Source organism: Manis javanica, chromosome 10 (genome assembly GCF_040802235.1).
Source record: "Manis javanica isolate MJ-LG chromosome 10, MJ_LKY, whole genome shotgun sequence".
Classification (NCBI taxonomy): domain Eukaryota; kingdom Metazoa; phylum Chordata; class Mammalia; order Pholidota; family Manidae; genus Manis; species Manis javanica.
In genome coordinates this window covers 113245266-113265309 of record NC_133165.1, presented here as the reverse complement: position 1 = coordinate 113265309, position 20044 = coordinate 113245266, and the positions used below count along the sequence as shown (strand labels likewise).

Here is a 20044-nt window from a genome sequence, read left to right as displayed (position 1 = left end):
TAATCACATGAGCAACATTATAGTTACTAGATTCCCCCCATTATCAAGTCCCCCCCACATACCCCATTACAGTCAATGTCCATCAGTGTAGTAAGATGCTATGGTCACTACTTGTCTTCTCTGTGCTATCCTGCCTTCCCCGTGCCCCGCCCACCACAGTACAAGTGCTAATTGTAATGCCCCTTATCCCCCTTCTCCCTACCTACTCCCCCCAATCCCTTTCCCTTTGGCAACTGTTAGGACTAACAGTTTGTGGGTCCTGTGAGTCTGCTGCTGTTTTGTTCCTTCAGTTTTTGCTTTGTTCTTATGCTCCACAGATGAGTGAAATCATTTGATACTTGTCTTTCTCTGCCTGGCTTATTTCGCTGAGCATAATACCCTCTAGCTCCATCCATGTTGTTGCAAATGGTAGGATTTGTTTTCTTATAGCTGAATAATACTCCATTGTGTATATGTACCACATCTTCTTTATCCATTCATCTACTGATGGACACTTACATTACTTCCATATCTTGGCTATTATAAATAATGCTGCGATAAACGGGTGCATGTGTCTTTTTGAATCTGAGAACTAGAATGGGTAAATTCCAAGGAGTGGGATTCCCGGGTCAAATGGTATTTCTATTTTTAGCTTTTTGAGGAACTCCATATTGTTTTCCACAATGGTTGAACTAATTTACATTCCCACCAGCAGTGTAGGAGGGTTTCCCTTTCTCTGCATCCTCGCCAGAATTTATTGTTCCTTGTCTTTTGGATGTTGGCCATCCTACCTGGTATGAGGTGATAACTCATTGTGGTTTTAATTTGCATTTCCCTGATAATTAGTGATGTGCAGCATCTTTTCCTGTGCCTGTTGCCCATCTGAGTTTCTTCTTTGGAGAAATGCCTGTTCATATCCTCCCCCCATTATTTAATAGGGTGATTTGCTCTTTGGGTGTTGAGGCATGTGAGTTCTTTACATATTTTGGATGTTAACCCCTTGTTGGATATGTCATTTACAAATATATTCTCCCATACTGTAGGATGCCTTTTTGTTCTGCTGATAGTGTCCTTTGCTGTACAGAAGCTTTTTAACATGACATAGTCCCACTTGTTCATTTTTTATTTCCCTTGCCCAAGGAGAAGCGTTCAGGAAAAAGTTGCTCATGTTTATATTCAAGAGATTTTTGCCTATGTTTTTTTCTAAGGGTTTTCTGGTTTCATTATTTACATTCAGGTCTTTGATCCATTTTGAGTTTGCTTTTGTGTATGGAGTTAGAATATCATCCAGTTTCATTCTCTTGCATGTAGCTGTCCAGTTTTGCCAATACCAGCTGTTGAAGAGGCTATCATTTCCCCATTGTTCATGGCTCCTTTATCATTTATCAATTGACCATATATGCTTGGGTTTATATCTGGGTTCTCTAGTCTGTTCCACTGGTCTATGGGTCTGTTCTTGTGCCCATACCAAATTGTCTTGATTACTGTGGCTTTGTAGTAGAGCTTGAAGTCAGGGAGCTTAATTCCCCCTGCTTTATTCTTCCTTCTCAGGATTGCTTTGGCTATTTGGGGTCTTTTGTGGTTCCATATGAATTTTAGAACTATTTGCTCTACTTTGTTGAAGAATGCTGTTGGTATTTTGATAGGAATTGCATTGAATCTATAGATTGCTTTAGGCAGGAGGGCCATTTTGACAATATTAATTCTTCCTAGCCATGAGCACGGGATGTGTTTCCATGTATTGGTATCTTCTTTAATTTCTCTCATGAGTGTCTTGTAGTTTTCAGAGTATAGGTCTTTCACTTCCTTGGTTAGGTTTATTCCTTGGTATTTTATTCTTTTTGATGCAGTTGTGAATGGAATTGCTTTCCTGATTTCTCTTTCTGCTAGTTCATTGTTTGTGTATAGTAATGTAACAGATTTCTGGGTATTAATTTTGTATTCCACAACTTTGCTGAATTCAGATATTAGATCTAGTAGTTTGGGAGTGGATTCTTTAGGGTTTTTTATGTACAATATCATGTCATCTACAAACAGGGACAGTTTAACTTCTTCCTTGCCAATCTGGATGCCTTTTATTTCTTTGTGTGGTCTGATTGCCGTGGCTAGGACCTCCAGGACTATGTTGAATAAAACTGGGGAGAGTGGGCATCCTTGTCTTGTTCCTGATCTTAAAGGAAAAGTTTTCAGCTTCTTGCTGCTAAGTATAATGTTGGCTGTGGGTTTGTCATATATGGCCTTTATTATGTTGAGATACTTGCCCTGTATACCCATTTTGTTGAGAGTTTTTTATAATGAATGGATTTTGAATTTTGTCAAATGGGGACTGGCTGTTTTTCACTGAAAAGATGTTTTCAAGCTTCATCCCTATTATAGCCTGAGTAAGAGCTTCATTCCTTTTTATGGCTGAAAAGTAACCTATTGTGTGCCCAACCATATCTTACTTATCGTCAATGGACATTTCGGTCATCTCCACCTTTGGGCTCTGATGACTGACGTTGCTGTGAGCCACAGTGGCCACGCTGGGTATATACCAGGAGTGGAACTGTTGGTCATATGGTCATGGTAATTTAATGGCTTGAGGAGCTAACAGACTCTTGCACAGTGGCCACCCCGTTCCAGCCCCACAACAGTGTGTGAGGCTCCAGCTCTTCTGCGTCCTGGCTGATGCTTGGTGTCCTCCTTTGGAGTCCAGCCGTCCTAGCGGGTGTGCGCTGTAGCTCACTGTGGTTTGGCTTTGCATCTGGGTCCATGCTTTCTCCACCCCTGCGCTTGGCCACGGGGATGTGGCCCCAGACGACACAGTTCCTGCCTTGGACATGTGGCCCAGGATGGCTCAGTGGAATGGAGAGTGGCCTTTAAGCCACCTGAAAGGGTTTTCACTGCTTTGCACCCTGAGGTGGTCGGCTTGCTCCTGGCTGGGTGCTAGTGGTGGAGAACAGCAAGGCCATGAGGGGCCTCAGGTGGCTGGAGGACTTGTTGGCGCACAGGCCAGACCAAGATGTGTGCCAGTCTCTGCCTTACTGAGGTGTGCCCTCCACAGACACCCACTGCCATCCTGGTGGCCCATCCCCTGCTGCCCAAGCCCTCCCCTCGCTTTGCCTGCCTTCCATACACCGCTGCCCAGGGCTCCCCAAGAAGGAAGGCAGCACAGAACCGGGAACCTCACGGCAGGGAGACCTGGAGGTTCCTGGCCCTCGCATCTCCCCTTGGGGGCTTGGTTCAGACTTACTTGATGAGCAGGACGTGGGCCTGTAGCTTCCTGATGGCGTGCACAAACATCTCCCTGCTGATGAACTCCAGGCAGTACTGCGGCTGCAGAGACAAGGCATGCACACGCTCACCTCCAGGCAGTGCTGCGGCTGCAGAGACAGACCATGCACACGCTCGCCTCCAGGCAGCGCTGCGGCTGCAGAGACAGACCATGCACACGCTCGCCTCCAGGCAGCGCTGTGGCTGTGACGCCGGTCTGTCGGGTAGGGGAGCCTGTCGGCACCTCAGCCATCTGCTCAGGACCAAGCCCAACCACACTGCCTCCTTGACAGTCCTCTAACTCCCACAGGCCAGAGACTCTTTTTACCCCTAAATCTATTCTCTCTCAGTTCATGGCTGCCCAGCAGATGTTTCCCAGACGCACTTACAGTCAGTGTGGGCCCCATCTCCCCTCAGCCCTCACACCCTCCATCAGGAGCCCCCCCACCCCCCCGGTAGATGCACTGATCGGCCTCCAAGCCCTTACCTGTGCTCTAGCAAGCACCTGGGATGTCTGTCCCTTCTCCGCCACCTCAGTCCCACCACTCAGCCCAGAGAGCCAATCCCTCCTCTAAAAAACTCCTCTGACCACCCCCTACCCTCCCAGCATGCCTCCTGGGACTCTGCCACCCTGCCCTTCCTGTCAATCCGTTTAAGCATTTGCAACCAACTAAGTGAAAACCCAAACAAAACCCAAAAGGCCTAAACTGAGAGTCCATGTCTGTCCCTGGACACACATGAAAACCCTGGTGGGACCCCAAGCGTGCCCATGACATGGCTGACAGTGGGCCTTGAAATCTGGGTTTGTCTGCACATCAGTAGTGCTGTTCTCATTTGTCTCGTGGCCATGAGCCCTCAGCCCTGTGCCATGACTGGGCATTTGCAGGCTGTCTTGACTCAGTTCCTCGTCTGTAAAGTGCCGGTGACAGCATTCCTACCTCAAGGGCCAAGCGGGGGTGACCCAGCACGCGGGAGGCTCTGGGAAGGCAGAGGAGGGGTCCCTGCGCCGGGCGCCGGCCACCCCAGCCCCACATGGAACACTCCTGAGCTTCAGGAAGCTGCTGGCTGGTGGACCCTCCCCCTTACCCCCAGCCCCTGCCATAAGGAGACTGACTATTCAGAAGAGGCCTGCACTACTTCACACCTGGAATGGCTAAAATGTTTTAAGTGGAAAAGAAGTGTCAGTGAGGATGTGGAGAAATTGGAACATGTGCATTGCTGGTGGGACTGTAAAATGTGCGGCTGCTGTGGAAAACTGTAGCGGTTTCTGGAAAGGGATTACAGGATGCGGCATTTCTACTCCTAGGCCACAGCCACAAGAACTGAGAGCAGGGACTTGAACCGGTGTTTACACCAGTGTTCACAGCAGCATTGTTCACAACAGCCAAAAGGTGGAAACAGCCCAAGTGTCCATAAATGGGGGAATGGTTTGTCCATACAATGGGCTATTTTTCAGCCGTAAAAGGAATGAAATTTTGACACAGGCTACATACAACATGATGAACCTTGAAAACTACTTAAGTGAACTAAGCCAGACACAAAGGCCACAGATCACATGAATCCACTTATATGAAGTCCCTAGAGTGGTGAAGTCCATGGACACAGAATGGAATGGTGGTTGCCCGTGGCTGGTGGACGTGGGGGTGGGATTTTACTGGGGTTGATGAAAAATGTTTGGGTGGTGATGGTTGCACAAAATCATGACTGTACACAAAATCGCCACTGAATTGTACGCTTACGCTTGGCTTAAAAATGTTAAGAGTATGCTATGCATAGTTTACTACAATAAAAAGAGAAAAACAGGCCGACAGGCAAACTGCAAGGCACAGGAAGCCGCAGCACTCACCCAGGCGATCCTCCGGTCCCTGTTCAGCACCAGGCCTGCAAGGAAGCACAAGGGTGCGGCCTCAGTGCTTCTGGCAGGGCAGGGGACTCAGCTCAGCTTCCCTGGGGATCCCTGGACTGGGGGCCGCCCCCGACATCCTCTGGGGGTTCCGTGGAGCACAGCTTGTCCTCAGCCACCTGGCCACCGACTGGCTGCGGCCCACCCAGGGCCAGGGCAGCAGGAAGGTGGGAGCAGGGACTCTTCCTGGCAGTGGGCTCTCAGCTCTGAGAACCTTAAGGTGATCGTGAGGCTCTCAACTCCAGGGATCCAGCAGCTAAGAATCGTGTTATCACTTGTCAAAGAGAAATGGATGGAGGAGAGAGAGACTGGAGGCACTGAGAGGCTGGGGAGGCCCCAGCCCCAGACCAAGCCACAGTCCCCGTGGTGGACAGCTCTGCCTCACCCAGGGAGGAGGGACACAGCAGTTCCACGCCTGGGCGGTGTCCCGTAGGGAACAGCTATGGGGGGGTCAGGGAGGGCACTGGAGGCTGCCTAACGTCGGCAACAGTGAGCCGTGGGGCGGTCATCCAGGGACCCTCTACCCTGGCAGACAGCTGCAGGCATCAAGTGGGAAGTCCCACAGACATGCCACCAAAGAGCAGTGGGGACGCTTCCTCCTTGCGCGTCTTTGCTGACCACCGCCTTCCCAGGGGGGCTCTCAGACCTCCCAGGCGACCTGGGGGCTCTCCACCCGCCTCTGATTTACTTCCTCTGTAAGCTCAGCACTTCTCATGCACGCTATCCTTTACTTTGCTGCTGCTTGGAGTTTGGTCCGTTATTCACAGCTGAACCCCCAGGAGTGAAAACAAAGCCTGCCACCCAGTCAGTACTCATCAACTGAATAAGCAGATGTTTATCTCTGGGTGCAGAGATGGGGTGACGGGGCTCACAGGAACTGATGCTGTTCTGTTGAAGCTGGGTGATGGGCACAAGGGGGTTACTCGTATCACTGCTACCATTAGCATTGTTATTAAATGTACATATATGATATACCAAGATGGGTTTTTTTGGAACTAAACTACATGATACACTGATACTACAGTTCATACAGAAAAATAAACAAGCAAGAATAGCAGGAAAAGCCCTGAAAGGAGACTTTATGTCTCATAGATACTAAAACACACTGTGGGGCCTCAATAGCATAAACCATGTCATGCTGGGGACAGGTGGCCAGACCCATAGAAGGACAGAAGATCAGAGATAAACCCAAATACAGGCGGGCCGTCAGGGATGACGTGGCACCCCCTTACATCGGGGAGGACAAAGGTAGCCTTTCAACAAATGGCATTAGGCTACGGAGGAGCCATCAGGAAAAAGATAAATCTAGGCCCAAACCTCACCTTGAATGTGAACTAGACAAATACATAATGTGCAAATACTTAAACCCAAATAGTGTTAGAAACAAACATGAGCTTTTAAGTATGACTCAAAATGCAGAAGATAGGAAAAAGACATATTCAATTACATTAAAATTTCTGCATTGCAAGAAAAGAAAAACACACTTCAACAAATTCAAAAAGATAAATGACAACCTGGGGGAAAGTATCTGTAATTCAGTCTCCCTCAACATGCGAAGAGTTCCTAAGAATTGAGAAAAGAACAAAAACCCCATGGAAAGGTGAACAAGAAGACAGGAATGAACAGTTCTCAAAAAAAAAAATACAAGAGCTCTTCATCCTTACCTTAAAAAGAAAACAAATTAGACCCCTGCTGAAATACAACTTCTCACCTATGAAATGAGCAAAATTCCAACTGTTGACAGTTGGGAACAGGGATCTCTCATCCATGACAGGCCAGGCTGCTAAGGGACAGCTCCAGAGGGCACCTGGCAATGCCTTCAAAACCCAGGGGTTTTACCCTTGCCAGGGGAGAAATGATAGTGTGGTTTGAATATGTGTGCGTGCTCAAGATCTGTAGGTTGTTAACACTTCTGCAAAGCCAGGAACACAGCTGTGCAATGCAGCTTTGCTTACAACAGCAGAAACTGGAACAACCAGTGTGTCTGGGTAGGGAACTGGTTAAACTAGCTTTGACATTCACCTGGGTGTGGCCTAATCTCCAGAGTCTACGGTAAGAAGTCATGGGGAGGCTGCAGAACCAGTTAGAGCAGACCGGTGGCTATTGCTGTTGTGTTACAGAGGGAGGTAAAGGCCTACATTTGCAGGTGCTTGTACTTAGCGAAGAAAACACTGGAAGGGTGTGGATGCACTTGTGAAGGGAATTTTCCAGGGGGTGGACTGGGAGCCTGTTGGATGGGAGTGGGATGATACCCAGCAAGACGTGCACATCTTTTTTATATTTTTGTCATTTTTAAACCATGTGATCCAGCACCTATTCAACAAAGGTGTTTTAAATTAAAAAACAAAATCAAAATGACAACTAGACCGGCATCTCTGCCCGGCCCTCTGGAAACGGCCCTGTGGGGAGAGGGGTGTCCATGAGGCCCTGGGGAGGGGCGCCCAGTCAGGTCTCCCACTGACACTGGAAAACAAAGTGGCTTCTGAGAAAACCATTGTGGGAACATTAAGAACTATTTTCTATAATTGTTAGGTTTCCCCATCTAACTAGAAATTCTGAACCTTTTGGATGATAAATGTAAACAATTAATTGTAGATAGAGGTTCTTAGGCATTTGTGACTCGGAATACTTTGAAGGACCGTGTAACCGGAAGAGTTTCTGGTCCCAGCGTTAGGGGACAGGGCCCCCGCTGCCCGTGCAGGACCCACCCGCCCCCGCCGGCTCGCTGCCCTCCTCCCTCCTCCCTGCAGACAGTGTCAGAGCGGAGCTGGGCTGTAGGCGTCCAGCCGGTGTGGAAGACCCGAGAGGGTGGGCAAAGCCCCCCGCTGAGTGTCGGAAGTGCTCTGCGTGGAAGCAAAGAGTCTCCCCCTCACACAGACCGAATCGTTCCCACACAGGCGCTGCTTTGGTCTCCCTTTCACCTCCTGAAACACCCCTGATCTGACAACCCCCCTCGGCCTCCCACCCCACTTCCAGATTGTTCCTGAACTGGACCCTGCCAGATCTCACTCCGGTGCCCACACCTGCAGTGGCGCCCCACCACCGTCAGGGCAGAGTCCCGATTGCTCGGCATGTCCACAGGGTCTTCCCCCAGGGCCCCCTCAAAGCCCCCGCGCAGGCTGCCAGCAGCTCCCCCACGCCTCTGTCGCCCTCCTCCCTGCCTCTGGCCCCTTGTGCTGCCCAGAACGACCTTCCCCTCATGGCGACTGCCCCCCCGTGCGCCCCCCAGGTAGGCACTTGACAACAGTCTACCCCGGGAATGAAGGAAGATAATCACAGAAAAGACATCTTCCAACGTGTTTTCTAGAGACTAGAGCATCCTCTTTTTACGAAATTGGGATGCTTGCACCTCAGGCTGAGAACCCCCAGGAATTAGATGAAGTCGCCCCTTTGACTTAGGAGACAGCTGGCCACACGAGACGCTCCCCTCTCTGCATCGGGGGTGGGGTGGGAGAGGGAGAATAATCCACCTTGAGACACTCCTGGTGTTTCCCTAAGGAAGGCATAGTTTTCAGGCCTACCCCTCAGGAGAGCTGTCCTACCGAGTCCTGGTGACCCCTTAAAAACCTTTAGCCAATAGCAGCAGGGAAGCAAAGAGCCAGCCCGACAGCACCCCGTCCCTGCCACCCTCAGCTTAGTGTGGACCAGGGTAGGGGCTTGCTTGGGTCTACGTGCCCACTACCTGCAGTTTGAAAGTGCAGATTCGATCATTTCCCCTGAACCTTCCCACCCTCCAGGTAAAACCCTCCAAGAGCTTCCCTTTTGTTTAAAAGAAAGCCACAGGCCCCCCAGTGAAATCATGTTAAGGCCCCAGCTGTCCTCAAACCAAGACTTACTACCTAATCTAAAGGCAGCTGTCTTTGCCGGCCTCCCTCACCTGCTTCGCTTTGCTCAAGTCACGCGCTCCGTGAGGCCGACCCAGACCTTTCTAGTTAAAGGAGCAAACCGCAAGCTCTGCCTCCCGTCCTGAGCCCCTCACCTACTCTGCTCACCTAACGCCCTCTGAGAAGATGGTGGAGAAGGCCACCCGCAAGGACGCCTGAGGCCACCAGAAGCTGGGGAGAGGTGGGGACAGAATGGGTCGCACAGCCTGCCAACGTTTTCATCTTGAGCTTCTGGCCTCTAAAACCGTGAGAGAATAAATGTCTGTTGCTGAAGCCACCCATTTGCGGGACTGTGTCAGGGCAGAGCCAGGAAACTCATAGATTGGGGAGGGATTAGGCCGGGTAGTGGAGGGGCCCTGCCCCGGAATGGAATGGGGGCTGCCAGGGGGTGTGGGGCCCGAGGGAAGGGACTCTGGGGGGCTGGAACACTGGTGCCCTGATGTCACCACCCCACCCAGCAGGGTCTGAGAGCCTAGTCGGTCTGCTTTAGGTCACCCTGGGCCTCAGAGGCCACGTCTGGCGCAATGATACAGCCACTGCCGGCTCCCACAGCAGCCCTCCCCCCGCTCCCCACCACCCTTGACAACTTGAGGTTCAGCGTCTGAGCTCACCATTTTCTGTGACCTGGCCTGGCCTAATCGGCTTCCCCAGCCCAGCCAGGAGCATGTCTTATTCCGGCTTAGCCTGCTTCTGTGCTGGGGCCCCTCTGAGCCGGCCATCTGGGTGGGCACACTGGGGAAGCCTGGGCCACCGCCCTCTCCCCTACCTCCCTTCTCCATGACAGATTTGTAGGGAGCGGCAGGCTTAGGTTCAGAGGTGAGTACTAAGACAATCCCCCAAAACAGGTCAGATTGGTAGTCTATAGTCAGAACATCCCCTAAGTATAATCTATTTGAATTTACGGTGTGTTGGCAATTTCTGGGGGAAAAATTGTTTTTTGGGAAAAAAGTTGTGACACAGAAGATCTCTGACTTCTGCTGAGCAACTAGAAATTTTTGGCCATGCTAGACCTGGGTCGCCCCGTGGTAACCAGGGCATGGCATCGCCAGTACCACAGGCCCCACCACTCCCTACTGCCTTACCCCTACAACTTGCTCAGCAACCACAGGTACTTGGGTTCTTGACCCTCCTCACTGAGTACTTCATGGACATAAGTTACATTCAGCATGTTGCTTGATCCTATCAGCCCATGAGCACAAAAATCCCAAGACCTTTTTGGCACCCGAGGACACGAGGGGACTTGCCCAAGATCTCTGAGCCAGCAGAGTTGGGAATCCAGCCAGTCTGTGCCCAGTTTGATGCATGGCCCATCTTACCACACTGCCTCCCCCAGGCTTTTACCTCCTGGGAGCTTGTTTCCAGACCCTTCTCTAGAGCAGGCCTGCCCCCAGGACTCTTTCAGAGCACCCTGGACATTTTCTTTATCACACTTACAGGAAAATGTCTCTCGGTCTGTCCCTTTTCTTGTTCACTGTCCATTTCTCCTGCTAGAAAGCTAGTGCCCCGCCCGGCCTACTCTTGCTCGGCTCCGGGGGGTCATTGCCAGTGAGGACACTGGCGATGGCGCCCCCTGGAGTTGAGCTGCCAAAGGTTCTGGCCACCAGGAGGGCTGTCTGCCCTTGTTCAGTGACCTCACTGGGGGCTGGATACAGGGCCGATTCCTGATCATTCGTTTCTCCTGCTCTTAGTGGGGTGAGTACAGGGCAGCTGGACAATTACATGACAGGTGGTTTCCAAAGCCCTTAGTACCCCACCCAGCCCAGAGCAAGGAGTGCTAGAGCTCAGTCCTTCTCATTCCTAAGGTAGTGCCAATAAGCAACAGCTGTGGCCTGGGAGCCCTTACCTGTGGCCTCCTGCGTGGCTCCTCTCTGCAGGAGGAGTTTCCCACACTCCTCGCCCACGTGACTATTGTTCTTCAGGAGCCTGGGTGAGACAGAAGGACGCTGAGGAGGGGAGGCCAGGCAGAAAGGAGAGGAGGGGAGAAGGCCACCCCCAGAGGGCACAGGCATGTCCTGGTGATGATCTCACCAGTGGAGGGGGGGGCTTTCACTCCTTTAGACAACAGCATTTATGGAGCCCTGACTACCAGGCAAGCTGCCAGGTGCTGAGGGTACAGATACACCAGCCCAGCCACCATGGTCTCCACCAAAGACCTGCAATCACCCACAAGGCTCAGCTGGGGGAGTCAGGGCAGCTTCTGGGGAAGTGCCAGCCAGCTGAGGGCAGAGCAGCGTGGGGAAGTTGGCAAGGTGCCTGGAGAGGGGTGCAGATAGAAGGAGCCACAGAGGGGAGAAAAGCTGTGGAAGGAGAGAGCACAGCAAGGGTGTGCGTGAATGTGCATGGGCACCTGAGAAGAAAGGGAGAGGGCAGAGACCCTGGGGGGCAGGGTCCTCTGGAAGGTGAGGCAAGGCTAGAGCGGGAGCAGGACAAAGGCGGCCAGGCCGGGGATCTGGGGAGTGTGGGGAAGCCGGATGCCCAGGGCCAGTGCAGAAACAGGCTTGCGGTGGGTTTGCAAATAGGAGGTGAAAGCTTCCTCGGTGCCCCCAGAGATTTGGTCTCTGGTAGGCCCTCCAGGCCACCCCTTCCCCACCTCGCCACACCCGGGCACCCACCCCTGCAGCATCTCCTCTGGGCTGACCACTTGCCGGGGCTTCTTGGAGGCCTCCACCTGCAGCATGTGCTCTATTGCTTTCCGCTTGTAGGTCAGCAAGTTGGAAATTTCCTGGGGATTGTTGGTCACTAGGTGGGCAGGGCTGCCTGGCTGCAGAGCGGCCAGCCCCTCCCCGGCCTCCCCCCACCACCCTCAGCAGCCCCTCAGCCGCGGAGCGGGAGCGGGATCAGCCCTGTGAGCCGGAGTCCAGCTGAGTCCCAGGCAGCCCTGCCCTGCCTGAGGCCCTCTGGGGTCGGCTGGAGGGATCAGATTGGATGGCTGAGGGCAAAGAAATCTGTCAACTGCCAAGGGCTCTGCAAGGTTCGATATTAGGGTCCGTAAGTCATAAACCATCTGGGGTTGGCAATATCACCTGGTTTAATGAATGCTACCACTCCACATGGTGGAGAGGAGGCTGGCAGAGGGGCTGCTCCCCAGAGCCTTCCTGACCCCTCCCTCAAGCGCACCCATTTCCGGCCCAGCTCACTCTGAGTGGCCTGGCTCTGACCCTGGCTCCCTGCCTGGAGCAGCAGTGGAGAGCAGCACCCCATCCATCTCCCCAAGAATGCTGGCCGGGGAGGACCACACACTCAGACCCCCCAGGAGGAAGACTCTGGGGGCGCTGTTTGTCAGCTCAGTGCGGGGAGCAGGTAAAGAAGGCAGTGCAGCCCCCCAGACTCATGGGATGCTCCCCTTAACCCGTGAGCTATTGCTCATGCAGGGAACATTTGCTGAGCACTTACTCCTTGGGGGGCATGGGGCATGTGAAGATAAAGAGACAGCCGTGGTTCTTGCCTTTATGGAGTTTGTGGTCATTTGACAGACAAGAAACGAGCTGATGAAGGAGCTATGTCACAACGAAAAGGCTGAGCCCCCGGGGACAGAGCGACGAACCGACAGAGCTGGCAAGGCCAACCTCGTTATTTCACGAGTAAGCAAACTGACACACAGAGAGGTGAAGTTGCTTGCCCAGGGTCACACAGCAGATAAATGGCAGAGGCCAGACTCAGATGTGGGGCTAGCTCTGGTTGATGTCATTGGTGGTGGTGGTGGGAGGAGTCACAGCATTCTGCTGACCCACACTCAGGGCCACCGTGTGCGGTTGTGCAATGTGTACACAGCACAAAGGCTTCAACTAAGCATGAGCTCAGGTGGGTCTGCCAGGCTGTGTGTCCCCCCACTGCTTCCTCAACCCACAGTTCCTACCCTCTCCCACCCCACCCCTGCCACTTTGTGATCAACCTGGCATCCAAGGATGAAAAAGGGCCCTGCACCCCTTTCCCTGCACACTTTTAAGGGCATAAACGGCATAACCCTGCCCTCTGGGGGGGCCCCAGTTCCCCCTGGCCTGCCTTCTGACACCTCCTCCCTGCTCCCTGTCCACTACAGAGAGAGGGCAGCAGGCACACCTGGGCCCCGGGTCCCCTCGACAGCACACCCAAAGGCCCCGTTCTTACTTTAGAGTCCAGGGTTAGTGGGGATGAGTCCAGCAGGATAAGTTTATCCACCATTTCAGGGAAGAGACAGGAAAACTGTGATGTGACACGAAAAGGGAAAATGAACAGGAGAGGGAAAAGGAAAAGGGACTCCAGGTTTCCCTGGGGACACTTTCAGGAAGGGTTGTGACCGGGAGGTCAGGACTAAGAATGTTGTCCTTTCAGGGCACACGCCTCTCTCCTCACCCACAGTTCAAGACCAGATCAAGGTCTAAACACCGGTGGTGGCTGGACTCCAGGGTCTCTGTCCCAGGGGGGACAGGGAGGGTGAACCCCTCGACTGCAGCGCGTATCCACTGCCCTGCTGACCTCCCGTGCCGATGCCGCCACTGTCGTGCATCCACAGACTGGCACCAGCCAATGACACTGGTGGCATGAGGAGGCTCTTCCTTCCCCGCTGACGTCCCCGGCCTCCTGCTCTCCCCACCCTACCTGGAGGAACACCCAAGGGGCCAGAGATGGTCACTGCAAGGCCGTCCACTTACCGTTCCGCCCACAATGCCACCTGGGGACAGAACAGTAGCCCGGCTGACATTCCCCAGCTCTCAAAATCCTGCACAACTTCCTCCAGGGCTGACGCGCCCCCGCCCAGGGCCCTGGGCCTCTCTCCCTCCGCTGGGCAGGGCTTTCTATTTGCTGTTAAACTTGAGCCTCCCTCCTTGGGGCCATATAGCCTCTTCATTAGATCTGATCACTCAAAAGGCTGCAGTGTCCTTGGCGAATTGGGAGACACACCTTTGGGGCCATATGTCCCTTGGGGGGGGTTGTCTGAGGCCAAAGGCACAGTGACTCAAGGTCAGTGTCTACCGGGCCCTGTTGCGTTTAAGTGCAGGGGGAAGGTACCTGCGTAGGAGCTCCTCTCCTTCCTCGAGGCCCCTCCACCAAGCCCAGTCAGGTCCCAGCCAGAGTTACTCACCAAAACTGTGGCCCATGAGGGAAAAGCGATTCCATTTCATGGCTGAAAACACACGGAGCCAGGTCTAGGGGGGGCCAGCCTCCCCTCCCCCTTCCCGGCACCTGGGGCGCTGCGCTCAGGAAAGCAGCTCAGCGGGGCCCCAGCTCCACTTCTGGGGTGGGACCCCCAGGGGGCAGCGGGCTCTCCTTGGCAGCCCTCTCCAGGTTTCCCACTGAATTCCTGGAGGAACTGGGGCCAGACCCCAGGTCGCTGCCAGGCCAGTGGTGCTTCCTGGCTACCACACGCCACTCCAACGATGGGAGGGACATCCGGGCGCCCCTCAACACACACACACACTCTCTGTCTCTCTCTTTCCCCGCCTCTTACTCACCTGCTGTGACTCTTCGGATCTCACTCACAAAGTTTTGCTGGTAATATGGGAAACCTGGGCTGTAATGGGACGAGAGCCCATGACCCCCAAAATCCATGGCAACATACTGGAAGTCTGAGACAGAAAAAAGGGTAGGAGAAGGCGTCTAGAGCAGCTGTCCCCTCTTCTCCTCCCGCTGTCCCACCACCCCACCTCTCGGCTTCTCTTCGGCCCCAGCCCACCCTTTGGGAGAAGAGGGATGAGTCTGTCGAAGGAGTTGGCGTTGTCCAGCCAGCCGTGCAGGCAGAGAACTGGGAGGCCTTGCTGGGAGCCCCAGACTTTGGCGGCAATGTGGCCCCAGGGTACAGCCAGCTTCAGCTCAGAGAACAGACCTGAAAGACACCACCCCCCACATATTCATGAAGCCTGCCCTTTCTGAACCCCCTTATCTATGCTCCCTGTGTCCAGGGTACCTGCACTGCCCCCGGGGAGAGAGCTGGAGGTGGGTAGGCAATAGGTCAAGGAGGGAAAGATACCCCGGCCCCTCCAGGGGAACCTTGGGAGGGCTTCATGGCACAACTCTCTGAAATAGGTTGGGGGATTGGCTAGACCTGGGCTCTGCCACCTGCTGACTGTGTGACCTTGGGCAAGTCACAAAAACTCCTGAACATCGGTTTCCTTTTCTGTAACAATGGAGTAAGCAGAGCCATGACAACAGCCCACGCTTCCTAAGTGTTCACTGAGGGCCCATGGGGGAGTCCCTCGCCCCCCACAGTCTGGTAGTGGGATCACTGTCACCCTCCCTTGGCAGATTGGAAACCTGAGGTATAGGTCCATGCCTGAGGTCACCAGGGAGAACAGAGGCAGCGACCAGTTCACCCAGGCAGAGGACCCCTGCACCCCAGCCCTGCCCCCTGGCAGCAGCCCTCTCTAGAGCCCTCTGGTCAGGCTGGCCCCCTCCACCACCCAGTGCCAGCCTTTCCACCCCGCGTGCCCTCCAGCCAGGCTGGCACCTGCGTGTCCCCAGACCCCACGCGCCTGCTGCTCTAACTTGGAGCTCTGGGCACCGTGCAAGGCCACCAGCGGCCAGGTCCTGGGGCCCCCGCCGCTCCCGCTCTGCTCTCGCGGCTGCTACCCGTGAAAGGGTGGCCACACCCGGAGGTCCAAGGCTGTCCCTCCCAGCCAGGTCTAAGGGTCCCCGGGTGCGGCGTCCTCACCCATCCCTGAGCTCCCGCGGGCCCAGTACGGCCGTCACTCCATTGCCTTGAAGGCTCGCCAGGAGGAGGGACGCCCGAGTTCCGTCCCGCCCCTCTCCCTGCCCTCCGGAGGCCGGCTGGCTCCCGGGGGCGGCGGGGCGGCCCTCGGCTCTGCTGGGACACGTGCTCCCGGACGCCCCGCCTGCACCGCCGGGCAAGCGGGGAGCCCGCGGGCGGCGGCCAGACGCCCCCGCGTGACACGTGGGTGGCGGGACCCCCAACCCCGGGCAGTCCCCCTGGCCGTGCCCATGCCCGCGGGACCGGGAGCCGCCACCCCGCGTCCCCGCCGGCCCACGCCCACGCCCGCCGGTGCTGTCATATACAGCGTGGTCCCTGAGGCAGGAGAACCCGAGCAAAGGCTGACCCCACAGTAAGGCTGCCAGATGTTTGCACCTCACCAGACCCGCTCGTTTGCATTCTGTGTGTGACAACATGCCTGCCTCCTTCCCTGTGGCCTTGAGGGATGAAGGGAGCACCCCCCTTTTGAATGTGTGTCAGTGTCAGTGTGAGAGATGAGAAATTGTATCAAAAGAGTGCTTGTAATTAGAATTTCTCTTTTTTATAAGTGGCCTTAATAATTTTTTTATGTAGTTAAGGACCATTTGCATTTTTAAATGTCCTTTCTCCACTATTCTGCTTTTTCCTAATTTCTTAGAGCCTTCAACTGTTAGATTAGTTCTTTGACAGGAGTTGCACATTTTTTCCCAAATGCTTGTCATTTGCCTTTTGAATTTATTTATTGCCGTAAGAGAAATTTTTAAAAAATTTTATGTAGTTAGATTGGTCACTCTGTTCTTATTTTACTCCTAGATTTTGGATCACTCCCCAAAAGGCCTTTGTCATTACGTTTTGGGGTAGATGATTATGCAGCAAGATTATTGGAACAGCAAGGGCCCATGCATGAAAGGAGCTTGGAGAATTATTTGTTAAACGACTTAATAAATCAAAAAGTAATATGCAAACCTGGGAAAAGCAGTGCTCTTCGGTGTTGCGTTTTTCTCTGAGGCCCTTGGAGTCCGTGAGAGCGCTTTAGGTTGTCCTGAGGCTCCGGTGCGATGCTGTGCTCTCCCTACACAGTCTGGGTCAGGCTGGGCGGCGGGAGCTGCTGGTAACTCATTTTCAATCCCCTTGTGGGTCAGTTTCACAAAGAGAAAACTCTTAGATCACTATTATACACAAACACATACCCGGCAATGCCGGCACTAAGGGGCAAGGCATCGGGTCTGAGCAGATCCTCTTTGGACATAAATTCAGGAATCCTAGTGGTGAGGTGAGGGATGTGGGTGCTGCCAGAGCTCACTGGAACAGCGCTGGCTCAGCCTGACATGACTGAGGGGCAGGGGGTCTCAGCAGTCCAAAGGGGCGGAGGAGGACTTGAGGGGCTGGAGGTGGAGGGCAGAAATGTGGGCTCACTGTGGTGTTCCCCGTCCTGGTGCAGGTGGCTTCAGAGGGAACACTGTGCTTCAGGGCAGTGAGGGCCTGCTCCGAAGCTCTGATAAACCCTGAGGCCCCGTCCCAGGATGGTGGCGCAGCCTCCGCTGTGCTGCCACACGTGGTCAGAGCTCCCTGTCCTGCCATCCCCAGGCTGAGCTGACTGCCAGCCTGCCCTGTCCTAGAGTACAAGCACCCTCTGCCGGTCCAGCAGTTCTCTCCACCGCTCCCCTTTGGTGCTGGGCCTGACCAGTTTCCTTAGAGCTCTAAGGTGACTGACATGGTGGAAGGAAATGACAGCTCTAACTTCTTCCTAACAAACAAAAAACAAATAACTAGCAAGCCCCTTCTGAGAGCCCATGGGACACTGGGTTTTCACTTCATCTCAGACCTTTGAAGTCACAAAATAGAGTCCCCTTAAACCAACAGATCTTGATTCAATGAAACCAACTCTCTTCCCAAACTTATTCTTCCAGAGTTGATATTCAAGATCTGCCACCGCCTGCCAGGCTGGGATTTGCTTAACACTCGCTGCTGACGAGGGCCTCACAGAGCCCCTGGGGAGGGGCAAGAAGATGCTCTTTACCGTCAGTCTGGGGACATTTCAGTAATTCCCAGCAATGTTGGCCACCACTTCCCTCCCATTGTCTCAGGTTAGAAAGAGAAGCCACATGTTCTGTTTATCCCAGAATGTCTTAACTGGAGGGCGTCCTACAGTTCACCTGTCCCCAAACCCTTAGGTTTTCCGATTCGCTGAAGAAGCATTTCCTGAGCAGGTGGTTTGCGTGAGATCATGTGCTGGGAACTGGAATAGAGACACAGGTCAGGCATCTCTGCCATTGGGTGGTCCGTGATGGCGGCAAGGACAAGAGGGCACCAATCAGGGAGATTCGGGAGGTAGAACAGGGAGGTTCGGGTTGGCTGACGAGCGGGGAGGAATCAGGAAGGGGGCCTCTGGGTGACGCCCAGGATTCTGGGCTGGATGACTGGGTGGCTCTGATGTGTGCTATCAGGATGAGATATGAGAAGGAGTGATTAGAGGCCAGAGGTAAGGTTCCCTGAGCCATTGCTACAGGGCGGTGCTCTCAGAAGCTGGAGGGGTGCGCTCCCAGAACTGTGGTGGCAGCACGGAGGGAGGAGCCCCTTCTGTATTCCCAGAGACCATCGAGTGCGCCCCCATCAGCTCTCAGCTGCTGCGTTAAGGGATACGTCAGTCTTCCTCTCTTTTATTGCTTCAGCCTTAGCTGCTGTGTTGACTTCTTACAATTAGTCATCTTGCATCTTTCTTACTTTGCTCCTCCTGCTGTGCCGGCATTGTCCTTATTGGAGTCCCTCTGTTGAAAACTGAAAAAACAGTGTGTCTATTTACTTAACTAGACACCAGTTGATACCATTACATAACCAGCTTGGCAAAAGTTAAAATCTGATAACACCAAGTAGTGGGTAGGATGTGGAGCAATTGAAACTCCTGGTGGGAGGTGTATACTGAGACGCTTTTAAAAAGAGTTTGGCATCAGTTATTAAAGTTGAAGATTGATACACTATGACCCTGCAATTCCACCTCTAGGTACAGAGCCTAGAAAAACTGGTGCACATGTGCATCGAGGTATAGGGTACAGGCAGTCTTACTTGGGAAAGTCAAAACCTGAGATCATCTAAATGCCGTCAATGAAGACATGGATAAACAAATTGTAGTATATGAATTTGATGGACAACAATATAGCCAGGACAAAAGAATGAATGCTGCACACATGGACATAGATGAGTATTATAAATATAATGTTAAGGGAAAGAAGCAAGACACAAAGGAGAATGACACCTTGTAAGGAGTTCAAAAACAGGAAAACCTAAAACCCAAATTGTGGTAGGCAGGGAAAAAGAGCCTCCCAAAGGTGTCTGGGTCCTGATGTCCGGCACCTGTGATTATGTTACTTTATACAGCAAAAGAGATTCTATTGATGCAAGTAAGACAAACCCCTTGAGATGGGAGATTAATTTGGATTATCTGGGTTGACTCCAAGTAATTGCAAAGGTCCTTAAAAGTGGAAGAGGGAGACAAAAGAGAAGAATCAGAAAGGAAAATGTGACTACAGAAGACAGACACACAGAGATGCAATGCTGAACTGAGTTCCAGGAAAACATGCTCCACATCGTTAATCATCTGGGAAATGCAAATTAACATCACAATGAGACAGCACCTCACACCAGCTGGGATGGCCAGCATCCAACAGGCAAGGAACAACAAATGCTGGCGAGGATGCGAGGATGCGGAGGAAGGGGAACCCTCCACACTGCTGTTGGGAAAGTAAACTAGTTCAGCCACTGTGGAAAACAATATGGAGGTTCCTCAAAAAACTAAAAATGGAAATAACCATTTGACCCGGGGAATCCCACTCCTAGGAATTTACCCAAGGAAAACAAGATCCCTGATTCAAAAAAACAAATGCACCCCTATGTTTATCACTGCACTATTTACAATAGCCAAGATATGGAAGCAACCTAAGTGTCCATCAGTAGATGAATGGATAAAGAAGATGTGGTACATACACACAATGGAAGACTATTCAGCCATAAGAAGAAAACAAGTCCTACCATTTGCAACAACATGGATGGAGCTAGAGGGTATTATGCTCAGTGAGATAAACCAGGCAGAGAAAGACAAATACCAAATGATTTCCCTCATTTGTGGAATATAAGAACAAAGTAAAACTGAAGGAACAAAACAGCAGTAGACACAGACTCCAAGAAGGGACTAGTGGTTACCAAAGGGAAGGGGTTGGGAAAGGTGGGGCGGGAGGGAGAAGGGGATTAGGGGGCATTATAATCAGCACTCACAGTATAAGTAGGTCACCGGGAAGGCAGTACAGCACGGAGAAGACAAGTAGTGACTCTACAGCATCTTGCTACACTGATGGACAGTGACTGTAA

The 20044-nt window shown here is 52.8% G+C and overlaps 1 protein-coding gene across 7 annotated transcripts in view; it reads right to left on the bottom strand.

Annotated features, from left to right (window-relative positions):
• The window catches only part of SERHL2 (serine hydrolase like 2), a 22173-nt gene extending 2129 nt beyond the window's left edge, over positions 1–20044 (bottom strand). The window contains exons 1-12 of one of the 7 annotated variants that reach the window (XM_073213973.1): positions 19952–20044; positions 17703–18460; positions 16649–16812; positions 14672–14821; positions 14451–14564; positions 14081–14122; positions 13474–13592; positions 13126–13200; positions 11631–11740; positions 10862–10941; positions 5078–5112; positions 3212–3294 (exon numbers count right to left, since the gene is read on the bottom strand). In XM_073213973.1, the coding sequence (XP_073070074.1) occupies positions 3212–3294; positions 5078–5112; positions 10862–10941; positions 11631–11740; positions 13126–13200; positions 13474–13592; positions 14081–14122; positions 14451–14547 (641 nt within the window). In that variant the 5' untranslated portion in view covers positions 14548–14564; positions 14672–14821; positions 16649–16812; positions 17703–18460; positions 19952–20044. Of the gene's footprint in view, positions 1–178; positions 2905–3211; positions 3295–5077; positions 5113–10861; positions 10942–11630; positions 11741–13125; positions 13201–13473; positions 13593–13649; positions 13670–14080; positions 14123–14450; positions 14565–14671; positions 14822–15442; positions 15622–15646; positions 15789–16648; positions 18461–19951 lie in introns of those variants that run through there. The other 6 variants (XM_073213972.1, XM_037006849.2, XM_037006845.2 and 3 more) reach the window with 6 other exon arrangements.